Source organism: Simochromis diagramma, unplaced genomic scaffold, assembly GCF_900408965.1.
Source record: "Simochromis diagramma unplaced genomic scaffold, fSimDia1.1 OVJJ01000402.1, whole genome shotgun sequence".
Taxonomy (NCBI): Eukaryota; Metazoa; Chordata; class Actinopteri; order Cichliformes; family Cichlidae; genus Simochromis; species Simochromis diagramma.
The window spans coordinates 3,428,336-3,450,538 of NW_024386972.1; the positions used below are offsets into that span (position 1 = coordinate 3,428,336).

At 40.1% G+C, this 22,203-nt stretch overlaps 1 protein-coding gene across 22 annotated transcripts in view; it reads right to left on the reverse strand.

The window, feature by feature from the left end:
* Nucleotides 1–22,203, reverse strand: part of LOC120738165 (calcium-activated potassium channel subunit alpha-1) — a 97,815-nt gene that overhangs the window by 54,976 nt on the left and 20,636 nt on the right. For 21 of the 22 annotated variants that reach the window (XM_040039283.1, XM_040039301.1, XM_040039300.1 and 18 more), the window contains one exon: nt 405–466. In XM_040039283.1, the coding sequence (XP_039895217.1) occupies nt 405–466 (62 nt within the window). Of the gene's footprint in view, nt 1–404; nt 467–22,203 lie in introns of those variants that run through there. The other variant, XM_040039304.1, reaches the window with a different exon arrangement.

The window sequence follows — 22,203 nt, forward strand, 5'->3', positions numbered from 1 at the left end:
GACGCGGGTATTTCTCAGGTGAATTCACAGCTGGTGAGTGACCATTACATGTCCTGCCTTCTGCACACTACACCGAGGAGTGCTTCCAGAAGGAAGGATGAGGCTGGCAACAAGACGACTTCAGACGGTGACCTGAAAATTTCCTGGAGCTCATGACTGAAAACAGGTTTTGGGGCCAAGGACAGCAAAACTGAAGAACAAACTTCTGATATCAGTTTCATTAATCCATCTACAGACATGCTCTGATTGGTAGAGCTGCTATGAGGTTACATTTCCATGAAGACTGTGTCTAGCTATGAGGTTACTGATCTTAAAGTGAGTCATATCAGTTAAACTCTCAAAAAACCTGTGAGCTACAGGGGAAAAGAAAAAATTACAGAGTAAGTTTAAAGCTAATTACTTACTCAGAGGAATCTATGAAGTATATCACAAGGGCTCCGATGCTGAGTGCAAAAACGAGCACCACCTGCAGAGAATGGGAAAAAAATATATATTTTTACTTTAAGTTGAAGTGGTACAGTACAGTATATACACATGCACACTGGACTAGACAGCAGTTTTTTAATCTTTAAGATGTATTGGTAAATGGACACGAGCCACATTTGTCTCTAATTATTTCATTTATTTCACTATTTTAACTGATTTAACAACTTTTAGAAAATGAGAAAAACAAGTGGATTAGGTTGAAATACGATGACATATTAGCAAGCTTAAAAAAAATCAAATACATTTAAAAACTGTACAGTTTACACCATATGGATATTTGTCTTTGCCCAACAAAGAAAAAACAAAAATCCCCAAACATTTTTTTTTTGGTCACAGCTTCACCATAAACTGATCATCATCTGGGTTTCAGAGTCATGCCAAAACAAACCGAAAATATCTCCTGATTGTTTAATTCCACGACATCAGAAAACCCTGAAACGCAGCATGTACGTAACAAATGTTTTACATAGCAAATATTAGATGGCTATTAATCAGCAGACCTTGTTGCATCTTGCCAGCCTGTTATTATTGTGTTATATAAACCAAAAAGAAAGAGTCACAGTGTCACAAACAGACTACAGTGTTACTGTATATCTGACAGCATAAATAAATACGCAAGAGCTTGCCTCATCATGTAAATTGGCAGTGGAGGTGTGGGCGAAGTGACAGAACGTGGCTTCAGCTTTCGGAGATGCAGCTGAGCCTGAAGCTTCGACGTTGACAGTGAAGCAGCACGATAATAAAAACCAGGGTGTCGCTTTTACTCTGTTCACGTTGCCTTCTTCTGCAGGGAGAAGACACTGATGAATAGATCCAAGTCTGGAAGTGGCCAATAGAATCCCAGGCCAGGAGGGAAGCAGGTTGCGGGGCAATAAATATGACTGTCAGTGATGGTGAGCCGCCAGCTCTGCCACGGAGTGAGCTTAGGTGAAACTTAATCACTTCTGCCAGCCCCACAGGAGTTATAACAACAGCATATCTAGTGATGGAGAAACCAAGATTCAGCTGATCCACCTTCGTTTCAGTCTACCCGTGTTCTCACCTGACAAAACTACTAACAGTGAAAACCAGGGAGTACCCCTTGTATTTGTCCAACCAAAAAAGGCAGCTGAAGATTATCAGAAATACGGGCCAGAAGATAAAAACCTCTAAAATCTCTAACTACAGCACATTTTTTAAAAAAAAGGAAAGTAGGCTAAAAAGCAGATAAACCAGTTTATACATCTTACATTTTGCAATGCAGCTGTTGCACAATCGGTTTTCTGCCATTTGGGATGGGGAAGACCTAGATTTCTAATCCTTTAAACATAATGTTAATGCTACAGCATCATCAATTGACATTCATAAGTCAAAAAGCACAGCAGCTTATTAAAACCGTTGTGAAACAAGTGTCCTAATTTTCCCTTTTACAGCCAGCGCTAATGTGGACGAGGGCGCGACCCCGAGAGACACAAATAAGAACAGAAAGGTTTCTGCCAGACAGCAGAACAAATGTTCTACATCCCGAAATACACTAGCAGGTTATCTGCAAGCCTACCTGGCTTTCATCTATTTAGAAATGACACAATGGCCATCCTGAACAAGAAACCAATGGGCATGCATAATGAATGAACCCCGGTTAATTCATTTCCATGATGTGAAATTGTCTTGTCAACCTGCAACCACTGATGGCTCTGTAATGACAAAAAGCACCCGCATGCATTTTTAATCATCCCCTCTTCTTTCAAAGCCAGGAAATCTCTTTATGCCTCTGACTGTCCCAGTTTAGAAACTGGAAACAATGTTGCTGCAACCCTAGAAATGCTAATCCCAACAGAAGACGACGACTCAGCAACGGCAGTAAATAACACACTCGGGCCGTTACAATGACTGGGCAGTCATGGCTCAGTTTGTCAATGAAGCGACATCAGGCAGTGCCAGCGTTCATCATTCATCTCTGTCATCCCATAATGATGCATCACATCTGTATATTCAGCCTCCCTCGGATGTTTGCTGGCAGATGGCTCCACCCACAAGGGGGCACAGAGCTCACAGAGAGGACTGACCACTCCTGCATGACAACCAAGGGAGCTGCCAAGATATACTCAACTCAAATTTGCATTTATTTTTTGACAACATACTCTTACTTAATGCCAGCGTAGACTGCACGTCAAGAAGAAATTTGCATTAAAAGAAATCTTTTTCCCAGAAATTTAAACAACTGTTCACTGCCAGGATGAAAAACTTTGCATCTTTACAGGCAGGTTTCAAGTCATGAGACAAGTCACTGGAGGCAAATCCAAGAACTTTTAAATTTAAAAATGATCCTTTTTAAATCAGTATTTTGTTACACAGCTGAAAGGAAGCACTTTTGATCTCTTGGTGTTAGATTTTTCAGTCGGGTCTTCATGTTGCACTTAATGACGCACAGATATATTATCTAAACATTGTCCTCGGTGACTATTATCGGCCTATTTTCAAATGAGATGACATTCACCGCTGTCACTGGTTGATATTTATTCACTGAGTCGCATCAGTTGTAAATGGTTACATTGTCAGAGACGGTATGATGAACGGGCAGCACGGTGTTACGGCTACAACCAGCTGGAGCCTTCCTGTGTGAAGTCTGCGCGTTCTCTCCGTGCTTCAGTGGTTTCTCTCTGGGTGCAGTCCAAAGAAGTGGGTGGGTTATGCTAATTAGCCAACCTAAATTAGCCGTAGGTGTGAATGTGGGCATGAATAGTTATTAGTCTACGTGTTGTCCAGGGTGCACTCCACCTTTCACACTACGACAGCAGGAATAGACTCCAGTGCCCCCACAGCTACCTTGGATTGGATCAGCAGAGTGTAATGACTGTGATAAAGAGGTGGGAATCTTTAAACCTCTTACTTTTTTAGTTTTTGAATACCTGGCATAAGAAGTGAATTAAAGAACATTAACCTTTGTGGTAAATGTGTCTTTGGATAAGGTTTGGCTTTTGTGCTGTACCCATGACTAATGGTTATCAAGTGTTTCTTGATTTAAATGTGAAAAAGGTTTTAAGTAGGGTTGCTTTTAAGATTTTATCACTTGTATGTCTAAGGCTTTTAAGAAAAAAAATACTAAAACTTGGAATTTAATCTGAAAGAAAACTCACAAGAGAAAGCTTAACTGTCTGTGAAGCACTCTGCATAAATAATTGACCAATTCAATAAGAAATAAATAGATAGAAAAGAACAAATTTAATTTTTGACTCCAATATCATCAGTGATGCTGTGTATGGTGTGCAGGGCTGCAGAGTGCACAAGCAGGTCTCAAGCCTTCAGAAGGCAACCTGCAAACATCAAAAAACCCACTCATTCTCCTCCACTCTTCCTGAAGTGACTCACCATCATCATGTACATACGAGAGCCAGCATCTAACACAAAAACTTCTATTTTAATAATAGTTAAACGTTGTAAAAATTGGTAAAAGGAAATGAAAGAGGTGAAGACTGACAGTAGCAGAAATTCAGTTTGATGAGAATCCGATAAATTTATTTTTCCCCATTGAGAAACCCATAAATACCTTTTTCAAATAAAGGATCTGGATGTTTTGAATGCTCATTAAGATTTTTGTTGGGGAAGAAATGTGCCAATTCTGCAATGGAAGTCTCTCTTCCCCTGATAGGAGAGGTAGAACCAGTAACCAGTTTGCCCCACGTTCTCTTAAAGCGTGTAGTAAATATAGGATCTTGATAAACAGTAGATGCATTGAGAGTTGGGTACGGCACTGCTTAATCCCATTTGTTCATGGGAGCAGAAATCTCTGACCTAATGTTCCTTATGGATGACTGTCCCACAGCAGCTTCAACCACCACACGGTGATGCTTTCCGAAATAAAATGACCTAAGGACTACCCCGGGAAACTCCAGCCAGCCCATCTGTCTGACCTCAAATGCTACATTGATTCATGAGGTATCTCGTGCATACCACAAAAATACAGAAACGCACAAGAGAGACTGAATAAGTTGATGTGCTATCATTGAGCTGAATTTGTAATCCACAAGGTAAGATAACTTTAAACTTCAGATTAGTTTTTTTAAAGGACAAAGCACAAAATTTAAATTGCTGCAGTCTCATATATATATAAATATATATTTATGTTTTTTTACTTCACTGAAAACTGATTTGGGATTTCTGTATGAGATGGGAAAATACAGAGTTTCTGTAGTTTTAGAGCAGCTGTAAACGTCTGTGAGATCGGCCTTGGTCTGTGAACAATGCTGTAGAGTCTTTATGACTGTTCTCAATAACTACGCTTCATCCTTTTCCCAAGGTGATAACAGCAAATTAGCATGTTTACAACAACAGCTGTAAACGTGATTGCGTGCAGCCTTGACAAACACAGACAACAGATGAACATCTTAGACATTTGCAGTGTCATTACTGACACAGTGCTGTTTCAATGGGCAGCGCATGCAGTAGGAAAACCCAAGATTAGAGAGATGTTATAACTGGCCACCTGATTGATGATCAACTCGTAGCTGTAAATGATTTCTGAGTAATGTTTGTAACCAGCAACAGTTTAGAAACCACGGCCATATCTGCAGTTTTAGTTCTATCTTGTATTTTCATTACAGCAAGTAGCTGATATGTTCTATCTTCTATTAAGGACATCTTTGTTATTGCTGAATCTGGTTGAAATGGCCATTTGAATAGTCTAGAGGTGACACTGCAAATGAGAAGGGAAAATAAACTCTTACAACAACAATAATAAACCGAATAATACGCGAAATCACCCTAAATCTGCTGTACGTGTTCATGACTAACAGACTAATAAAAAGGTTTTATTAGTATTTTAGTGATTTACAATTAAAATGTTGTCAATGAGTAGTTATAACTTTCCGAGCATCAGCAGACACAATTAAATATATTTCGATTTTGTTGCCAGGCTGTTAACTGTTGTTTTATTTTTTTAGGTTCTAGGACACACACACACACACACACACACACACACACACACACACACACACACACACACTTCAGCAGTCTTAATGTCACATTCATCATTCTGGCAATATTGATTTAAACTTTAATTGTTTAAAGAAATAAAGCATTTCAATACTAAATACTAATAATACTACTACTTTAGTCAAAGTGTAGTTAAAGTAAACACCCACGTGTGTAATACAATATGCACTACTGCAAATAGCAAGCTTCTTTTGGTTTAGAGCAATGGGGTCGCCACAGTAGATGGATTTTTATATAGGATGCCCTTTCAGGTGCAAACATCCCAGGAATTTATCTCTTTTCCCAGTCTCGAACCATGGCTCCTTAGAGTGTAAGGCCAAATTGTTACCACAAATATTGACTTTAAAAAAAAAAAAAAAACTTAAAAAATATTTTTGACTTCAGAAAACAGATAGCAATGCTTAATAAGAGTAAAAACAACTTATTAAAAATTGTAAGAAAGTCTGACAGCTGTGTGGAGCTCTGGACTTCTGATCCTGTGTAACAAATGATTTATTACAACAGTAACGTTTGTACGTCTCTGTCAAATGAACACTGCACGAATGCCAGAACTGCAAACCCCTTTGAAACCCTACACTGTAACCTACGCTACAACCTCACATGCACCTCCTTGGAAATATGTAAAACATGCCGCCTCAACGCCGCCTGCAATCATTGTGAAAATGTCAATTGACTTTTTATTTGGAATTTATCAGTGAGAGAATAACAAACACGACATCAATATAAGCAACGATAACCATAGCCTCAACATACGGACTCAAAGATTTCAGCACATTCCTGAATGCAGACTGTTGAAATGATCGCAATGGAAATAAATGAATTTACAAAAACTGGAAAAATATGTTTTTTTGCCAAAAAATGAAGATTGGGGATACAAAAGGTGAAATTGGTTCTATGTATTGTTTTTATTTGGCACTGCTTTTAAAACACTGGGCTACAACCACAAGGTAATAAACACATTAACAATGACATAGGTGTAGGTTAAGTCATAGGCTGTGCAAAGATTCATCGCAGAGGTCTACATTGACCACTAAACTGTGACCAATGGGAGCTCAACTGTCTTAGTTTTACAAAATTAGACTGTGATTTACCACAAGCTCCTGATCCCTGTTCTCTCTGTGTGTGTCATGAACAGCAAAGTTCAGTATATTTAGCCTCCACTGTGATGCCATGTCCGTAAATGTGGACAATTCTCATTTGGAGATGCACACAATGTATCTTATTAATCTTATCCATGTAAAATGCATTTTCCATACTGACCATTAGGTCCATTGTACATCGATAAAAATACTTCTAACTTAGCATGCTATTTTTAGGGGAAGCATGAGAGCATGTGAATGCAGGAAAAGGCACGCTACACCTCAGAAGCATGAGAGTTGGAAAACCAATCACAATCAAATAGGCGATACCTGTGATCAAAAGGTTTTATTTTTTCCCTTTTTTTTCATTCATGCTCTTCAACCCCACTAACAGACATGAACCAAGGTATGCTTCACTGAGGTACGAAGCAAATCATGGACTTAGAGAATCTTTACGCCTGTACACAGCAAGGATGATCTGCTGATAAATAGAATACTTTCCATCAACCCATCAAAATAGTTCCTAAATAAGAAAAAGTCACCTCTACCTGGAAATAATGCATATAAAAGAATCACAGATAGGGCCTTGAAGAGACAACTCTGCCCTTGTATTCACTGCCTATGCCTGCACGTGCCCCATGCTTGTGGTGACAGGCAAAAACACAACATGCATACTGATGTGGTCTTGGATAGTGCTCCTGAAGCCCAGCACCCTCCTCTAGCATGATCTTAATATAACCTATCCAGCATGTGTTTCATAAACAGTCCACTGCCCCATCTGCCTGAATTTATGATGAAACTGTTTAACCTCCTAGGACCTGGCGTCCACATATGTGGACATCGCATTTTGGGTTATTTAGACCAAAATACTCAATTTTGCTCTACAAGGGCCTGATATCCACTTACGAGGACATTATACTGCTTCTGTTCTATCGAAATTTTTAAAAAATATCCTCATATGTGGCTCTCATTTTTCTTAAAAACAAAAATAAGTAAAAAAAAAAAAAAAAATCAGGTAATTCTTTGTTTTTACATTCATCAGGCCCCAAACAGCCCAAATATCAAAGAGGAATTAAAAATGCATGCTGTGGAAGAGTTCGGGTCTTAGGAGGTTAAATTACAGCAGTGGAAGAAAGTCGCTCTCCTGTGTTTTGTGTCACTCAAGCAGGAAACCCACATTTGGACTGTAACATTTTGACAGCATCCTAACCATTAACGACATAAGAGTCTACAATCTTCCATTATGCGCAATGCGTTGTTAATTTTCATATTACTCAGTCCCTTTTTTTAAAGATTTTCTCTCAAATAATAAGAACTTGATTACATTCAGTTTTCAATTTGAAGAAATAATGAAGACAAAGTGAAGCCTGAGTGGGCTGCCTTCATTAGCGTCAACACTGTCGGTCACTTCATTCGCAGTAATGTGCCGAGATATGCGCAGCATCACATCTAATTGAAAACCTGAATCTGCGTTTGGCATAAGGTTGTGACAAGAAAACAATCGGATTTATATAACGGGTTAAAGCCACTGACGACATCAGCAGAAGGATGATAAAGCGCTGCACAGACGATCCCCAGACGCCTGTGTGGGGTAAGAAATTAGCTCATGTGTCATTCTGATCATGCCTTGAGCTTTGTCAGTCCGGTGATTCATGACTAAGGCAAGGCTCAAGGACACAGAGCTGGACAGGTTCAGTGTCCTGAGATCAGTGGCTCTGCCAAAAGTATTCTTCCCCCCTCTGGACTTGCTTATGACAGACTGATCAGTAGGAGCAGAATGACTAAAACATGGGGTTTTTGTCTCATAAGAGTATTTCAAATGTTCTAAAAACAGGAAGGATGGTACATAAAACCACCTTGCTTAGTCTTTAGCTTAAAAATTAAATACATTAAGTTAATTTTACTGTAGGTCATCTTCCCATCCAGAGATAAATACAACCCCCGGTGGTTTCTTCCTGTTGCTGTAAGTCCAGCTTATCTAACGTCAAATCACATTTAGCAACTTTAGCAACATTCTGTTGGAGAGAGAAGACACACTATGCTCCCTATGCTTTTTTTTTTCCTCTTATCCTTCTTAATATCTCTCTCCAAATTACCTCGTTAGTGCAAAAACTGCCAAGCTGTGTTATCTTTTTCAATTTTTCATAGATTCACTGAAAGAAATCAAGTTTTTTTGTAACAGGCTGCTAGTAACAAAGTGCCTAAAGATACAATTTAATGATTCATAGGCTGGTGTTAAGTACCTAGCAAGAAAACAACTAACATTTCCCCTGAAAGTAGATAGGTACAAGAACTGGAAATTAGTGAAAAAGCAGCCAAAGAAAAACATCTGGATAACGCCTGGATTACTATTACTCAAGACCACTTGGAGCCTATCCCAGCTGCCATAGGGCAAGAAACAGGTTACACTGGACAGGTCCCAGGGCCAACGCAGAGACAAGCAACTATTCACACTCACATTCACACCTAAGGGCAATTTAGAATCACCACTTAACCAAATGCCTTTGGACTGTGGAAGGAAGCCGGAGTACCAGGAGAGAACCCACAAAGACATGGGGAGAACATGCAAACTCCATGATGGTGGAACCAAGCAAGAAAAATATGAAGAAACGAGAGCTAGCTCAAGACTTTTTCCACAGAACTGTATAAAAGAATGGAATACTAGAAAAAACAAAGCAAGAGGGATAAAGAAAAATAATCCAACTCACCAAGAAAAATGATGGTGCATGCAAATCCGATACATGCAAACACATATTCCTCCACACTTTATACTGTGAAATTGTAAATTTACTGCTTAGCCATTGCAGAGCAATGAACGACTACACTTAACGCCTTGCTGTTGTACTGTACACCTCTGCCAACAAGTTGCTGTTTAAATCCACACCTGTCCAGACTCAATACATGTAGTAAAGATAGTCATTTATTAGATAGCCGCCACAGATTAAATGGTCTGCACATATACACTGCAGTGTCTTTGAACCTTGGCATGACTTTCTCCTCCACCCATTCAAAGACACTCATCATATACCAGCTGGGGCTGTGCTGCCATGAAAGGCGCTTATCTGCTACTTGGAACAACTTGTGGTTCAGTGTCTTGCCCAAGAACACTTGGCATGTGGAGTGGCCAGGGATTAAACCACCAACCCTGCAATTTGTAGACAAGACAATCTAAGATTAGCGTCACCAATTCAGCATCTGACTAAATGTGAAATATGGTGTCAGTGTCTCCTTCTGTTCCTTACTTACGGCACTGAATAAGAGCAGGGAAATTGACCTTTAAGATACGAAATCACTTCATAAGTTTAAGGCTTTGAATAGTTGTGAGATTTTTTTTCTCCATAGTTTGCAGGTAAATGCTTTATTTATGGTAAAATACAAAAAAACGTGTTGCGTGGTTACAGTGACCTCGACCTTAGCTGCAATCTTACCGTTTGTGTTGGCTCTCCTCCAGTGTGTTAAAAAAAAAAGCAATCCTTCAGTTTGATATTCTTTTCAAGGAATTGTAGAAAGTTTCAGAGAGTCAAATTTGGTAAGAGGCCAAAAGCAGTAAATGAACATTTTGTTTAAGTAGCCAAAAATGTCAGTGTTTTCAGTGTGCTTTGAGTTGACATAATAGCGACGGTTCAGATTGTTCCCTATGAATAATCTCCCTCAGATCCTTGGGACGGTACAGTAGAATCATGTCTACTCTGACAGTCCCACATGCTGTAGCAGTTTACAATTCAGAACTCAATGAATGTTGACAAAATGACAATCATGCTCCGGGTCTCAGTCCTGAACCTGACGGGTTGCCTTTGGGCTTGAAAACGGGGATTTTTGCAACAGCTAGATCACCAGTGATCAGTCTGTCATCGAGAGAAACTTGAGGTTCTTGTGGAGGGGATTGAGCCACCAATCCTGCAATTTGTAGACAATGCACTCTAAGATTAGTGTCCCCAACTCAGTATCTGAATGTGAACTATGGTCACAATGTCCCTTCTGTTCCTGAGCTATGGCATGCTGGAGCTATGGTGTAAACTGCTCGCATCACCAGTGATGATCCCCCACACACAACCTGGGAGGGTTTGAAAGAGGAATTGATGTTTGCACTCTCCACATGTTCGAGAAATTGCAGAACACACTGTGCCAGAGGTCAGAACGGGACTTCCAGGAAACAAGCTAAAGCAGCAGCTACGCTGGGAGCTTTTGATTATCATGGATCCGTTCTCACTGTAACAATTTATACTGTTACAGAGGTAGTTGCTCATATTAAACACGATCAAAGATGCAAATAATGAGATCCGCACATGTACAAGCAATCCCGACAGTGGGAAAAACTGTGGGAAAAACCGTGCTCTAAATGGTTTGTTTCAGATATTTTTCTACTAGATATGTTTAATGAAGTTAGAACCAAAAATGAGTCCGCCATAACCACTGAACTGTATATTGGTTACACTTCAAATTCTGACATGTTACGGGGCATTGCACTAAAAACAGAATAGCAATGTACAGCTCTTTAAATTTACTGGGAATACCTGGAAACTCTTACAGATGCAGTGGGTGTCTGGAGTGGCTGAATGTAATACTCAGACTTGTACTGCATCACTCGGAAACCTTTCCCAGTATGAGTACAAGGTACAGACAGCACAGTATTCAGAGCAGGATTTCATCAGTTTCTTTTGTGCCTGCGATGTTCGCACTCATGAGTAAAACCAGAGGGTTTAAGGGATTTCTCTCTCATCTTGTCAATAAAAGCAGATTATTCCTTTGTCCTCTAGGCTTCCTGCCGTGCTGCATTCAGCTGCTTCCACATCAGGGATCGCTACGCACATTACAGCAGATCCTGAGGGATAGACCTGCTGTTATTATTATTATAACATCATCTTTGCCAAATCCGAATGTGCCCCGGCCCGTACACTGAAAAGCAGCAGAGTTTACAGGTTAGCACTACTTTGCAACGCATCCAAAACATGCAACAACATATACAAAACATCTGTATTCAAAATATTTTACTTTTAGCTTCTTTGAGTTTCCTGGGCTGATGAATAAATATCTTGGCTGTCAAGAGACCTTTACTACTAAGTCATAAACCCCAGACTAAGACAGTCTTTTCATTTGACTTATTTATGGATCCAAGACATTGCATCCAAAGTGAAAGGCCCAAAGATTTTTTGAAAGTTTGGGCAACCTTGTTAATAGTCATTATTTTCCCGTATAAATCGTTGGTTGTTACAATAAAAAAAAATGTCAGTTAAATATATCATATAGGAGACGCACACAGTGATATTTGAGAAGTGAAATGAAGTTTATTGGATTTACAGAAATTGTGCAATAATTAACTACTTTACAACTCCACAACTTTATTAGTGCAAAAAACCCCATCAATTTATTTTCACTTTAACAAGCAGCTGTTGCTGAATTCTCTTGCAGCCGCTCTGTTCTACTGCGTGACGCCTTGAGTTTAAAATCCACTTCATAAGCATGTTTCTTAACAGTTTCCATTTTGGGGTCCTTATATACACACAATACGGTAATATTATGTTGAAGCACAGTACGTATCACTCCGCCAGGCTCCTGACTACGGTAGCTGTAATGCAGCTTCGTAGCTTAAGTCGTACTAAAACATTTTTTGACAGATTTTTGAGCGCCATATACCACGTAAAATCAGTTTGAGGTCAGTAAGCACAACCAGAATTCATACATAAGGCGCACTGGATTATAAGGTGCACTGTCGATTTTTGAGAAAATTAAAGGCTTTTAAGAGCGCCTTATAGTCCGAAAAATACGGTAATAACGACGACCCGTTTGTATGTTCTAAAAAAAATAATAATAAAATGCTTTGGTGGCTATCGTTCAGACAAAAACCAAACCAGTTCCACATCACTGAAGTTGCATGTTTTTACAAACCAATTCTGGTTCATCTGTTTCATTCAACAATCCGCTTCTCATTCTCTGTCGCTGCCATGCTTTTTCCGGCATGTGCGTATGAAAACAAAGGCACTGCGCATGCGCGTCGTACCCATATTCTATCGCAATATTTCATTTTCTTATCATTGCCTAACATTGTACTGGTATTACCGTAAACGGTATAATATGGCCCAGCCCTAGACATAACCACCAGAATATCACCGACTAGTTTGTGGATTCACTTTAGATACAGAAATGACCATATATGGACAATGAGGGGGAGTCCCAAGTGACCAGCTAAAGCTAGCAGCCAGCTAATACAGCAGTCCCCAACCTTTTTTGCGGCACGGACCGGTTTATGTCTGACAATATTTTCACAGACCGGCCTTTAAGGTGTTGCGAATAAATACAACAAAATAAAACCGTACCCAAAAAAAAGAGGGGTTATTCAAAACGCACGGGAAAAGACCCAGAGAAACCGATAAAAATGATAACAAAAAATTAAGATAAAAACCGATAAATACCCTGAAAACCATAAATTTCACACACGAGCTTCAATTCTCGCCGCCCAGTACCAAACGACTCACAGACCGGTACCGCTGAGCTAATATACAGCCTTGTTAATGATTGAGAAGAAACAAAAATAAAATGCAAGAAAGCAAAAGCGGATCACAGCATTTTTTGAAAGAATCTTTAGTACAATGTACAACGCAAATAGTAATTTGTCAGATATCTGCATTACAAATGCAAAAAAAATGCAGTTTTCATCAAGATGAAATTAGCAACCTAACTTACAAACTTTAGGAATAGGTCTAGAAAATGTTTTTGATGCTGACACAAAGGATTTTTGTCTTTATGTGTTATTTAAATTTCTGTTATACACACTGTGGTTATTTTCAGGAGCTAATTGTTAAATAGACACAGGTTTTTGTGTCTATTTAACAAGATTCAACTATCCAGTCAAAAAGTACCTAATTTACAGCCACTGTGTATCCAATCTGTAGCTGCAGATCTTGTTGTTACATATGACACATCCTCTGGTTTCCACAGTTGATATAAACAACTTTACACTGTGTGGAGAATTTGAAAATTGTTTTTGGAAATTATGGGAGGTACAAGACATCGATTCCTGGTACAAAGTTCCTGGTTCGTTGGTAGCTCATTAAAAGTTTTCATTCCTGCTGGGAAACAAAGAGCTCCTGCAAAGCACTGCAACTTCACTGCAGAGGGACAAAGCCGAGGGAAATTAACAGCCACTCATGGCGATGACAGCACGAGAGACCCCAAGAGGGAGCTGAACAATGCCAGGATTGAAAATTAGTAAAGTTTTCTCAGAATCAACATATGCTTGCTACATGCTTCACTATTTCATCTGACCCAAACATACTAAACTATACATACATGTGTGTCCCAAACACTGATTTAACGAATGCAACATTTTCCAAGTCATGAACCGGAACCACAGGAAGTGTGTGCGCTTCACATACAGCAGCTGTGCCATCAACCACAACAGTTTACAGTCTTAGCTGTACTCATTTGAGTCATAACCTGTTACATCTGAGCGCACAGACGTGAAACGCGTATTTTTAGATTTACACTTGAAGTCATTTACAATATTTTAAAAGCCTTTTTTTATGATCATGTGTCAATTATAGCGTGTCATATTCTCCACACACATACAACCACATGCGTACACAAATAGTAATAGAGTGTGTATGATGATGGCATTATAATTATTAACACCATTTTAGCAAACGCTCTGGTGTTGAAAACAGCAGGTCAAAAATAACCAGTGAACTTTCGCACCAGCTGCTGTCCAAATTACAGTATGTGGCAGCTTGATACCCACTGATTTATGTTTTATTATAAATAATACTTTCACTTAATGCAACATGCTGCAAACAAACTCCAACTGCGGGAACAGAAATAAATTAAGATCTTTTTTGTGTTGTATAGAAACAGAAAATCAAAGGAGCATCAGCACTATATCGTGCAGGGAACACCAGAGAGGAAAATGCTTGTTGTTGTTGTCGGCAATAAGCAATATACTCTTGAGAATTAAAGCTTGCCTGGGGAAGAGCCTGCGGTGTTTCTTCAGTCGCTAACACTTCCTGTTTCACTCCACAACCCAGCATCAACACACATCAGTACAGCTGTGTGCTGCTCAGTGAACTTCAAAACATGCAACGTCCAAAAAATGAATAAAACAAACACAGAGAGGCTGAAAACCAGGTTCAATGGTTTGTGAGTGAACTTAACTTTTTAGATTCTCCGTTTGTTTTTCAGAGACAGGAAAACAAACAGAGAGGCTGTTCCACTCTGTAGGTGCCCTCAGTGACAGGCGCCAGGCAGGGGTGGGTATACTTGTATCCCACCGGTTCACTGCCGGTATTTTGGGGGGTTTTCCCAGTGGACGAGAGCGTTGCTTCCCTGCGCCTTCAGGGTCCTGACTGTCGTTTGTGCCTATAGGCCAAATGACAGCTCAGAGTAGCCAGCCTTCTTAGAGTCTCATGGGCTCCTGGAGAGTGCTGCACCCAAGGAACTCTATTTTTCTGTTGGAAGACTTCAACGCTGACGTGGCTGGGAGGGACTTGGAGGAACGGCCTGCCGGATTTGAACCCGAGTGGTGTCCTATCATTGGGCTTTTGTGCTTATCACAGTTTGTCTATAACAAACATCATGTTCGAGCATAAGGGTGTTCATAAGTGCACATGGCACCAGGACACCCTAGGTCGTAGGTGGATGATCGATTTTGTAATCATGCTATCAGATCTGCGGCCGCATGTTTTGGACACTCTAGTGAAGAGAGGTGCTGAGCTGGATCAGGTGGCGGGGAAAGATGTTGGACAGAGCTGGTGTATCCAAATATATTGTCTTGATTGTTGGTTGGACTTGGTTGTTTCTGTTGATCTGGAAGTAGCATATTGGTGGCAGTAAGTCAGACTTGTTTCCAGTGGGTCTTAGACGCTACCAGGGCTGCCATTTGTTCATAGTTTTTATGGATAGAGTACTTATGTGTAGCCAAGCGATGGAAGGTCTCCGCTTTAGTGGTCTCAGGATTTCATCTTTCAGCCAAGTGTGAAGCGGTGGGAATGAGAATTAGCACCTCCAAGTCCGAGACCATGGTTGCTAGCTGGAAAGGGTGGAGTGCCCACTGTTGGTCAGGGACGAGTTACTGCCCCAAGTGGAGGAGTTCAAGTGTCTTGGGGTCTTGTTAACGAGTGAGGGGAGAGTGGTACTTTTATGCTCAGCTCTCTGTTGTATCGAAATTAGAGCTGAGCATAAAAGTGAAGCTGTCGATTTAACGATCAATATACGTTCCTACTCTAACCAAATATGGTCACGAGCTTTGGGTACCGACTAAAAGAGTGAGGCTATGGACACAAGTAGCAAAAAGAGCTGCTCCTTCGAAGAGCAGCTGGGCTCTCCCTTAGAGACAGGGTGAGGGGCTCGGTTATTCGAGAGGGACTGGGAGTAAAACTGCTGCTCCTCCACGTCAAAAGGAGACAGGTAGTTTGGCCATCTGACTAGGATGCCTCCTGGACACATCCTAGGTTAGGTATTCTGGGCATGTCCTACCAGGAGTAGGTCCAGCAGTAGACCCAGGAATCGGTGGAGAGATTATCTCTCTCGGCTGGTTTAGGAATGTCTCAGTGTCCCCCCGCGAATAAGCTGGAGGAGGTCTCTGGGGTGAGAGGAGTTAGGAGTACTTAGACTGCTCCCTCTGTGACCCATGCCCAGATAAGCAGCAGAAAATGGATATATGGATGGTTTGTGAGTGTATTATTAGAGTGTATTAAGAAATAGAAATTTTAAGGCTCCTCAGTCAGGTGTAATGGGTCAAGAACATGCCTGCTGTGCTGTGAAATGTGTTGGTTATGTTTTAAAAACTAAATGTAGATGTCCAGCAGCAGCAGCGCAAGTATAGAGACGTGCGGTAATCCATGAAAGCAGGGGATCACAGAGTTCTCCTGGGGAGGCCTAAATAGTGTTGCACTTAAAATGAGTGGATAAATTGATCTTTTAGATCACCTTTAAACTCTTCATACACTGTGCGAACTTCGTGATAAGTAACCATTTTCTCTTTGAATGAAAAATTTATGGCACCAAATATTGTTGAAATACCTGTGTTGATAAAAAAAAATTTCCAGCCTCCCACTGAAAAAAAATCACCAACAACATGAAAGGTTACAAAAGATACTTGAAGGCCACAACCCAAGTTACTTTCCCAAACATTTTAAGTGCTTTATTTCTCTCGAAAATCATCCTTCAGTCAGGATTCAAGTAACATTTTTCTAAGAGAGAATATTTACTTTTTTTTTTTTCCAGAGGTGCACATTTGCGTTCAAATCTGTCTCAGAAATAGAAAATGTTGCTACTTCTCAATCCACTGCTGTAATTTTGCAGCTCATCTGATTTCCATAAAGTTCAATAAACAAAATGTGATCCTGATTTTCTTCTGGAATTTAACACTGTAATAATCATCTAGGACCTACTATAAATAACTAGTAGAAAATATTTTTAAATGCTTTGAATGTGAATGTTTTTCTTGTAACACAGAGAAAGATTTTTACATTTGCTATAACTTAGTGTTTCCCAGTTTTGCTTGCACCTTCTGAATCTCTTCACATTGGATATTATACTTTGAATATCATAGTAAAGCTTGTCTTCTTGTCTTTCTGAAAAAAAATTGAATTTTGCCTCGAACAGAAACAGTAACAGAGTTAGTTATTTAAGAGAACTTGTAAAATGTTCTAAACTAATCAATCATTAATTTAAAAAAACAGAAGCAACGTTTAGCAGTTATTGAAGGAAAAGAGGGAGAAGAGCCATTATTACATTTAATAAGTAATTTTATTATAAATAGGTGACGTGTTATTTTTTTAATGATTAAAATATATACACCACAGACTGTATCTAAACATGGAGACTGTGACATTAGTTTCTGCACTGTCATTTTAAAGTTAGAATTATGGGCGTTGTCATGTTTGTGTTTTTTGGAGCAAGAAATGAACGTAAAGTTATCACATAATCTTAGCAAGCTCATATTTATTATGTGTGAGCCGACATCAGCTATTTGCATATATATCTGCATTTATGATGACTGATGAAAATTAATAGCGGATAAACACGCTTCAGTGATGCTGCGAGCGTTGAGGTGGTATTGTTTGTCCACCAGAGGGCCTTCTGCAACTTCACTGTCATCAACAAATGTGCTTTGAAGATCAACCAGCTGATCTGACCAGAGTCAGGCAGACCACATCTGAGTAAATAAATCACTACACATAACAAATGTTAGAGTACTCTGTTTATGTTTCACGTGAAACAAAAATATCGACTGATAGATCAGAATATCGGATTTTTAAAAACACCCGATATCAGTATCGGGTTTAAAAGTCGTGTATCATTCAGGCTGTAGTAATAATATAACTAATATGTAAATTTAGCCCGAAATACAATTAAATGAGTGAATTATATAAAAATCCATCCACCGCACAGTTGTTGGTAAATTAGTACATTTTTTTAATTCATTCTCAAAACAAACATCTTTACTCTAAAATTGGACAGTTTAACAAGCAGCCTCTGGGGGACTGACTGGAGTTTATCTCAAGAAGCTTTTGGAGGAAGTTCAGTTTTGGGCCAAATCTTCCAGCCCTGGGGGTTACTGATTATTCCTCATCTCCTACTATTGCATTTATTTTTTTACTTTTTAGTTTAATCATCACATTTTAATTTTAATTAATTAAATATATTGTTTGCCATTTCCTCAACACAATTTCACTTTTATTCCATCTCATGAAGCACTTTGTTTCTAAATCTGTAAACAGACAATCTGCATTATGTTTGCAGGATTGGTGATGTTGGCAAGACTACAGTAAAAACAGCAAAAGTAGTAGTTTTAGAAGTGGCATGTGTTTCCCAGCAGAGATTAAAGAATATAGGTCATAGCATCCTTGAAGCTATAAGGCAGTAGCTCAGTTTTTTGGCTTCTACCCACTGCTGTATTGCACAGATGTTAAAATAATCATGGAGGTTAAAGCACATAGAAACTGGATCTTCTCCTAAACCCTTGGCAGCTACACACAAGTGCTCAGTTTGTGTTTCGTGTTGTATACATTGCCCTGTAACTACCAGCGGCGTGAAACCTGATCCTCTGTTTGCCTGACACTGGTCCCTGTATATAGGGAGTGCATCTGATCTGAGCGCACTGACAATGTCCTTTCTGAGCTTTGAAAACAATGCTTCTATCCTTGAGCATTTTGGGTCAAGCCACTCGGGAACATCTCCCTCTGCCATCCTGCTCATCTATTTGCACTTATTTTGCATTTCATGATTCTTTGATGTGACAAAAAATTGATCTGCTCTTGTTAGACAGAAACAGCATGTTCTGTCCTGTAATGAATAAGAGATTTTTGCACCATTATTCAGATATTAAATACCCACAATCAAAACATGCAGCGTGGAACCCCAAATCCCACAGTGGCTTAGCCATGATTTAAGCCATCCTGGAAGCAGCCCAACCACTCTCACAGTGAGGCGTAAAGAGCTTAGGGTAGGCGTGGATGGATGTATCTCCCCCCCTCCCAGCTTCTTGCTGTCTGTCTCAGCTGAAATATTAGTTTGTTGCTTTAAAAGTGTGAGAAAATGACAACGAGAGAAAAAAAAAGAATAACCAAATAGTCTTTGCTGCTGTGGGTGTAAGAGAAAAAAATCTTGCTGCTGAGCACAAGTGATGACTCAACTCTCAGGCAGCACTTCAGAGAGGAGGGGTCCTCACTGAGAAAATTCCTCTCACGTGTTAAAATGTAAATCATGGCCTGTGCTGCAGCCGAAAGGCTGGACATACAATAACTGCAGCAGTCCTGTGTTTTAAAGGTTGAAGGAGCTGATCTTAAAGTGAACATTTAAAGTTCCTAACATGTTGTATGATCAGTAGGTAACTCATTTTCTTTAAGTGGCCACGGTAGTAAATTAAACTGAACTCGCCGAGGGAAAAACTACTTGAAGTATCAATCAAGAGTTTCATGCCTCTTTTACACCTGGCTTTCCAGAGACAGGAAAGAGAGGGACTGTGATTAGTGATGGAGACGTAGTGAGCTCAACAAGCAGCTGCTTAGTCATTGTGTAGCTAATGACTTTTAATGGAATCTGCCGGCCAAATTGAGAATTTCTCATCATGAAACCGCTCGCTGAATGGATTCTAGGGATTGGGGGGAAGAATGTTATCATAAAACCCCTCTCAACTATTTTAAATACCACGCCACTTCACTAAACTCATTATACTTGACTGATTGTTTGTGCCTAATGAGAGCCTGCTGAAAATGTGGTGCCCAAACATAGACAGGTTCCAAATTAGAAACGCTTGCGCCACCCCCACCCCCCCCCCCCCTGGAGGAATGGTAATTATCACACCTGATACTTGCTGGTGCCCAAAACTAATGGTGTGATTGCTGCAAGAATTTGGCCTCACGATCGCAGAGGGTTAAGGATCAAGCAACTCTCAATCTGTAGACTCTGCAAGCACAGATGGCCACAGGTCAAGATGACCTCAACTAAGCATGTCTAAGGACCACTCAGATCTGTCTGTGTGCTGCGCTGAAGGCAAATATTAATGACATTATTATCTACACAGACACTCAAAACACCACCCAGAGCAAATTCGTAACCTGCATAAATGTAGCTAATATTCCATAGTCAGTGTTTGAATACAGAACACAGGAGATTCACTGCTTTTTTTGTGTGTTTGTTTTAATCTGAAGCAATCCAAAAATATCAGCAATGACAGGGTTTGATTTCTGCTATGTGAGAAGACATGGAAGTAATTTAATGCATTTAAGTATGTAGACATGGTCAAGATGACCTGCTGATGTTCAAAACGATAATGAGAACATCGAAAAAAGGTGATTTACAGGACTTTGAAAGTGGCATGATTGTTGGTTTCAGACTGGTTGGTCTGACTATTTCCGAGCAGAGAACGGCCAGAAAGAAACAACAAAGGAATAACAGAAAATATCAAGTAAGCAGTGAGTCTTTGTAAACATGGCTTATTGATGTCAGAGGTCAGAGGAAAATGGTAAGACTGCTTCGACCTGATAGGAAAGCAACAGTAAATCAAACCAACCTATGTGGAAGAGCATCTCTGAATGCAAAACATGAGATAGACTACAGCAGCAGAATACACCTGAGAGCTAGAAACAGGAAACTAAGGATACAATTTGCAGAGGGTAACCCAACCGGCATAACAGAAGACTGGAAAAACGTGGCCCAGTCTGATGAGTGTTGAATTCTGCTGGTCCATTCGAATCAGAATCTGGTGCGAACATGAAAGCATGGATCCATCCTGCCTTGTATCAAAGGTTCAGGCAAGCTGTTGTGGTGTAATGGCGTAGGGGATCATTAGCACACGTTGAGATCCTTAGGCAAAGTCTACCACAGTATTGTTGTTGACCATGTTGTTGACCCTTTATGAACACAGTGTATCCATCTTCTCATGTCTACTTAAAGCAGGATAATGTACCATATTACAAACATCAAATAATATCAAACTGTATTCTTGAGAACAACTTTATATACCAAATGACCTCCACAGTCGCCAGATCTCAATCAAACACAGCATCGTTGTGATGTGGTGGAACAGGAGAGTCACATCATGGATGTGCAGCCAACAAATCTGCAGCATCTGTGTGATGCTATCATGTCAATATGGACCAAGATCTCTGAGGAATGTTTCCAGCAGCTTGTTGAATGTATGCCACAAATAATAGAAGCAGTTCTGAAGGCGAGAAAAGGTCCAACCGAGGACGAGCAAGGTGTACCCAATTATGTTTGTGTGTGCAAGAGTTTAGTCCATAATTTCTAGGAAATTCTTTAAAAAAAAAAAAAAAGATTTTACTCGAATCAAGATGGTACTAGTGCAAAGTGTGGCGTGTTAGTTTGACTTCATTTATATACAATAATGACTTACCAAGATGTTCTTGGTTTTAACTAGGAATGAAACAAAATAACTTCAGTCTCACATGGCATTGTTTCCTTCTGTAGGGGCCTGACAAAACGGGCCTGGCAGCTGCTGTCACCCGAAAATAGCGGCAGGCTTAGAGACGGGCAGAGAGCCGAGTGACGCTGCCACGTTGTTCACTCTGTTGTACTGGGTGCGGTGAAAGTCACACATGATCCCGTTGGCACCAGAGTCCACAGGTGGCAAACAGCGTCCTGTCTTTGCTACAAGGCCATGGGCGTGTTGAAAGAATATCTGTTACATACAACGATACCAACATCCTAACCTAAAGCCGAGAGTCAACTGGGAATGTCAAGAAAAGGGCACGAAGAGTGAATGCTGACTCCTTTCGTGCTGAGCCGTGGAAAATTTGTAACAATAAATCAGCGCTAACAATGAATTCTCAGTCATGTAAAGGATAAGCGCGCCCATGACTTCTGAAAGGCACTCTGAATATTTCTGCTGGAGCGGCACTATAATCGGCAATGAGAGAAAAGAGCAAGTCCACACCAAAGTGTTTAGTCTTTCTCTCTCTCTCTCTTTCCCCTTTTTAACTCCCATCAGACAAAAAGCTTTTCCATGTAGCGGCTCAATTGCTGCAGCTCACGACCCTCTCAGAGGAGGAGGAGGTAAGTGTCCGCCTGATGAAAATGCCCTTCTGGCCCACCTGTAATTTCGTTCAGTGCTGCTTTCTCCCCTTGCGGTTGCGATATCAAATCTAGCGGTCGAGCCAGAAAATAACTCTTTCACCCCGTCACCCAATATGACTTCCTCTACACACACGCT